General features: G+C 44.9%; 1 protein-coding gene across 1 annotated transcript; it reads left to right on the top strand.

The window, feature by feature from the left end:
- Nucleotides 1-1,471: 1,471 nt before the first annotated feature.
- LOC119878646 (40S ribosomal protein S29-like) lies at nt 1,472-1,770 on the top strand. Its single transcript, XM_038589235.1, has one exon. The coding sequence runs from the start codon at nt 1,489-1,491 to the stop codon at nt 1,657-1,659; it is 171 nt and encodes a 56-aa protein (XP_038445163.1). The 5' UTR covers nt 1,472-1,488; the 3' UTR covers nt 1,660-1,770.
- Nucleotides 1,771-5,872: the final 4,102 nt, after the last annotated feature.

The following is a 5,872-nucleotide window of genomic DNA, read 5'->3' as shown; positions in this document are numbered from 1 at the left end:
GACTCCCCAAAAGAAAATGAGTTTCAACGGGAAGTTCTGTTTAACAGATTCACTTTTTGCCTTTTAAGCACAGGAGACAAATCTATACCTTTCGAGTTTAAAATAAGGTTTGTAGCAAACAGCATGGCTTTATTTTAAGACCCGAACAGGTACCTGGGGTTGGATGGAGATGGGCAATGGCTTAGAAAATGGCGCTTCTGAGTTTTTAAAGCCTTGAACTCCTTTGATGTTTGCTTGCATTTTCCCTTTGTGTCACCCCCTGGCCAACTGCCAAGACAACACCTGAAATGAAGCCGACTCGGTTCCCAGAAAGGAGGTCTGCTGTGTTTCCCCGGCAGGGCGGGGGGCTGTATCGTACGAGACCAAAAGTTGAGAGCATCTCAAGACCGACCGGCTCAAACACCCGCCTGTTCTGTACCATACAGTATGGGTCACCAAGTTTAGGGAAAAAGAAGAGAGGGAGGATTAGGAAATAGAATAGGGACAACGATTTAACTAGATCAATTTTTGTTCTGATTTGATGATTTACCCGTGAAAGAGTCCTATTTTTAAAGTACAGAGAGGGCAGGTAAGCCAGAGCTGTCAAGGAGAAGGTTGGAAACCAGAAGGTTATAGTAGATGAAGCTTGAGGCCAACACAGGCCTCCCTGTGCTCATTAATTCGAGCAACGTTGGTTGAACACACATCACGTGCCAGACACTATTCTAGCCACTGGGAGATGGAGGTCGCCGCCCTCAACGTGGGAGAAACAGGAGAACAGAGGGGGTGACAGGACCATGAGGGCTGTTTGGGTGAGGTGCAGCATCTTCCAGAATGAGAATTTCCAGCTGCAGCTCATTCCCCCACCTGTGGCTGAGGACTGAGGCCTCTCTGGGGCCTGGCACTAGAGATAAAGGCGATCATCACGCAACCACGGAGGGACCACCTCTCTAACCGGCTTGGCCGCGCTGCCTGCCCCCTTTTGAGCTGAGGCGCTGAGGTGGATTCCGTGCCCGGGCCTTTCTCCAGGTCCATCATCCCCTGGGAGACTCCCTGTCTGTCCCAAGATGTTGCTGCAGCATCAGTTCACCAGACCAGTTGATTTTGTTGTACTTATTAAGCAAAGGAATGTCCCATACGTCCATCCAGCTTTTTAAGAAAATCTGCTTTGCCCCTTGGGGCCTTTCCCAGTTTCCCTGAAGCTCAGAGAAGAGACAGAATCCAGGCATGTGTCATACCCCCTCCTCTTGAGCTGCTGGGTGACCTGGAGGGACTCCATTCTCGCTGCTGCTGAAGAAGACAGTGGTGGGCCCGGCTGCAGGGTCACTGCAGGGTGACTGCAAGCTGCCCTGGGGAGGGGGCGGCATCTCCCTTTGGGTGCGTTTATGTTAAAACCCATTCAAGTGTAAGGTTTGCCCTTTCTAACAATAAATGCCTCGGTGTTTAAGTTCTGCGGAAAAAAAAAAAAAGGATTTCTTCCTTTTGCCTCGTTGCATCGGAAAGAGCAAGATGGGTCACCAGCAGCTCTACTGGAGCCACCCAAGCAAGTTTGGCCAGGGCTCTCGTTCTCGCCGCGTCTGTTCAAACCGGCATGGTCTGATCCGGAAATACGGCCTCAACATGTGCCGCCAGTGTTTCCGTCAGGACGCCAAGGATCTAGGCTTCATTAAGTTGGATTAAGTGAAGTTCCTTGAATGGGTCATCCAAGATACCTACCTTAACTGCAGATGTCCAAGATACCTACTTTGATGCCAACTCATTGTACATAAAATAAAAATACTCCAATTATGAAAAAAAAAATAATTTCCACCTGCGGCTGCTCGGCGGCCACCTCGCCCTCCACCCTGCTGTCTCCAAATGGGGCCGGGGCGGAGAGTCACCGTGACATTAGGTAAGCAGAGGCCCCAAGTGCAAGGAGACGCCCCTCCCTCTCTGGCAGGCATGCCCAGTATGTCCTAGTGGTTCTCGTAGGACACCCTCCCCCACGTCCTGCATCTGGACACGTACACACGCGCACGCACATTTATTTTAGGGATGGGAGTATATGCTTGTCAGCCCTCTCGGGAACATTAAGGGGAAAGCCTCAGCACTCCCCGTTACCTGTATTGCTTATGATCTCGTAGCTCTGTAATTTTTCTCTTCCCTGTAGTCTTCTTCCATAGGCTGGGAGGCATCGAGTAGCAGAGGAGCTCGGAAGGCCTTAGGTGGGCCTCGCAGGTGTCAGATCCAGGTAGACTGTTGCCTGATAACGCATCCGGGGGTATATCGCCTGCTTGGTCGCTTTGGAGGGATTCTCTAATGTATTTTCAGACGTTTATGTTCTGGTAATTCATTTAGGAGCAAGAGACGGGTCCCACTGATCACCCTATTATAAAGCATCTTTGAAAAGGAGAAAGTTACCTACTTTATAGACCTTTCTCATGGAGTAAAATAAAATGACAGACTAAAGCTCTTAGAGAAAAAAATAAATAAATAAAGCTCTTAGAGAAACTCCGGTGCAAGCATAGGGAGCGATGCCAGGAAAACCGAAGAGTAGGACTAACCGCAACCTCATCCTCTGACCTGGATTGAGGGCGCTGACCCAGGGGATTGCTAAGACCCCTTGACAGACCCCTTGAGTGTGAATGGTTTTAGGCTTGGTCTTCACAAACCCTTCCAAGATTTGATGGACCCTTCGGACCCTTCAGACCTGATGATCATAAGAATACAAATAACATTAACCATCAGGTAAATAACAATTGCTGATATCTCAGATTTAAATGGCGTTTTGAAGGTTTACCAAATACCATCACATTTGTTACGTAATTTGCTTTTTAGAGGAGGCCTACTGTCACGTCAAGAAAGCAGTCGTGTCCCCTGTCTTTGCAGATGAGGAAAGTAAGATTCGCTTGACTTGAAGTTAAATGCCTTGGGTAAGGTGAGTGGTCCTGGCCGCAGGACCAGCATCAGGTTCAGCTCAACACGGCGGCAACATGTTGGGATTAGATTCAAAATTTAGAATTTAGGGCAAAAGTTGAGTAAGATCAAAATGACTTTGGCAAATCTTCCCTCATCATCAGCAGGATCTGACTTCCTTAAACTATATCATTGTTTCAAATATGCAATTCCAGTAAATTAAATGCATGTAGGGGATGCAGCGGTTGAGCATCTGCCTTTGGCTCAGGGCATGATCCTGGAGTCCCGGGATGGAGTCCCGCAGCGGGCTCCTGCATGGAGCCTGCTTCTCTCTCTGCCTGTGTCTCTGCCTCTCTCTCTCTCTCTCTGTGTCTCTCATGAATAAATAAACAAAATATTTTTTAAAAAATTAAATGCACATATGATGGAACTCTACTGAATTTCTATAATAATGCTTGAACCTGCGGCCATTATCACTTATTTTGCCATGAATATATTGTCTCATGTTCCATAAACTCCCTTAATCTCTCCTCTAGGATTGTTCTCTGCTTAAACAGAATCTCTGTTGCTCTAAATTTCGGAGAAATCCTAATGGTTCTAGGATCCAGAGCTCGTGATCATCAGGTCGGCTCATGATTGTATAGAACGAAGGAGTCTCCTGTCTTAGCTTTGCTGCCCAACAATTCCTCTCAGCACACTTTTCCCTCCTGTGGCACTTGGACTTCAGCTAATGCACATGCTTTCTGGGAGCTTTCCCAGATCTTTGAACATATATACTAAAAGCAGAGGATTCACATATTGATTCTTTGCTCTTAAAAATCCAATGGTAGGAAACTTGCCACGTGGCTCAGTTTGGGTACCTGATGCCGTAGGAGGAAGGCGACTAGGAACGAGTGCAACTGAAACAAGACCCTCACATCCTACTTTGCTCCCAAGAAATTATAAGAAATAGGGGCTCAGGGATTTTATTTTTTGGTATTTTCTCCCCCTAATATTTCATTTTATATATTTTTAAAAGACTTTATTTATTTGAGAGAGAGAGAGGATGAGAGAGGAGGAGGGAGGAGACGCAGACTCCCCGCTGAGCTCGGGGCACAGTGTGGGACGTGGGGCTCGAATCCAGGACCCTGAGATCATGACCTGAGCCCAAGGAGGATGCTTAACCAGCTGAGTCACCACCCAGGCGCCCCTCCCCTGATATTTTAGTATCGTTGCCACTCTGAATCCTAAACTACACTATGGTAATTTATGAAAACTTTTAGTTCTAAAAGACGTTTGTACCAGATGATTGAGGGCTTAAAACCAAGCCCATCTTTGAGCAATCAAAGCTACTTCTAAAGCAATTGTCAATAAAATTGACGAAATAAAACCATTAGGAGAGTGATAAAAGCAACTGAGGATTTTAATTGTGGAACTTAACTCTAATTTTTAAAATGTTTCAAATTGGATGATGTCATGGATCGTGACAGGTTTGTAAAAAGCACTGGAAGAAAAATACCCGGATTCTATCACTTACCGGCAGAAGGGTTTTGGCAATTTACTTGAATTTTCCAAACTTCAGCTTCCTCATCCTCTTCTTTTTCTGCTTCCTGTCAAAGAAATGGAACAAATGATCTAACGGGAAAGGCTAATTTCTTTTCCTTCAATTTTCCCCTTCCACCTCACTTTCAGGTAGTAACCGTGCTTTCAGAACGTTTGTGATGTATCCTGGAGAAAGCAGAAGCTGGGTCACGCTTTTTCTGTTCTGTTAAATTTTATTTTTATGATCTTAAAGCCATTAAGGATGTTAGTGTCCTGATGGGTAGGGGGGGAGTCAGGAGCAGTTGTAGAGGTCAGAAATCAACTGAGCAGGAAGGTGAGCTTCTGAGAAATGGGGAAGGCAGGGAAATTTATGCCTCGCAAGAAAAGAGGGCACCTGTGTTCAAGGATTCCGTTGTTTGGGGGATGATGGTGAGATCTCAGAGGACAACGGCTGCTCCTAGGCCTCCCAGGCCTGCTGAAGAGTCCCGAGCCTCAGGCCTGCCAGGAGAGCAGCCGGGCAACCCCCCCTGAAGTGGCGACGTGGACGGCAATCCTCTCAGGGGTCTGCATGGGGACTGGAAGAGTGGGTGACTGGGGACCGGGTGGGCCTTCCCAACGTCTCGGTGCCATGCTGACGTTGGTGTTTTGCACAAGTCCTGAGTGAAGCATAGGGAGGGCTCTAACAGCACACTAAATGACCTTTCATCCCACCAAACTGGAGACCAGACTGAATATTCGGTTGATTGAAAACACATTTTTAAACATATTTTGTTTATTTATTTATTTATTTATTTATTTATTTATTTATTTATTTATTTAAGAGAGATAGAGACAGGGACAGAGCAAGAGAGAACACAAGCAGGGAGGAAAGGGAGAGGCAGGCTACCCGGGAGCCCAGCACGGGGCTCCATCCCAGGACCCTGGGATCATGACCTGAGCCATAGGCAGATGATGCTTAACCCACTGAGCCACCCAGGCGCCCCTGAAAATACATTTTTTTTTGAAAATATGTTTTAATGAGATATTTCTTGCATGCCTTATAATATGGGCTAAAAATCCAACAAATACCTTGACATACAGCTGACCCTTCAACAACACAGGAGTTATGGGTGCTGACCCCCACAGAGACAAAAATTCATATATAGCTTTTAACTCCCCCCAAACTTAACTACTAATAGTCTATTGTTGACTGGAACCCTTATCAATAACATATGCAGTTGGTTAATACATATTAATGTATTATATTAACTGTATCTTATATGTAGGATATCAGGTATTCTTGCAATAACATAAGCAAAAGAAAAGACAATGTTACTAAGAAAATTATATTAAAGAGAAAATGCATTTATAGTGTTGTACTGTATTTATTTAAAAAACTATTTAAAAAAATAAAATTATTTTATTTTTATTTATATTATTTATATAATATAAATATTTATATATTTATTCATATTATTTATTTATTATTATTTATATA

Source organism: Canis lupus, unplaced genomic scaffold, assembly GCF_011100685.1.
Source record: "Canis lupus familiaris isolate Mischka breed German Shepherd unplaced genomic scaffold, alternate assembly UU_Cfam_GSD_1.0 chrUn_S1773H1970, whole genome shotgun sequence".
NCBI lineage: Eukaryota > Metazoa > Chordata > Mammalia > Carnivora > Canidae > Canis > Canis lupus.
The sequence above is the reverse complement of the archived record's forward strand: the minus strand, read 5'-3'. Positions and strand labels throughout refer to the sequence as shown.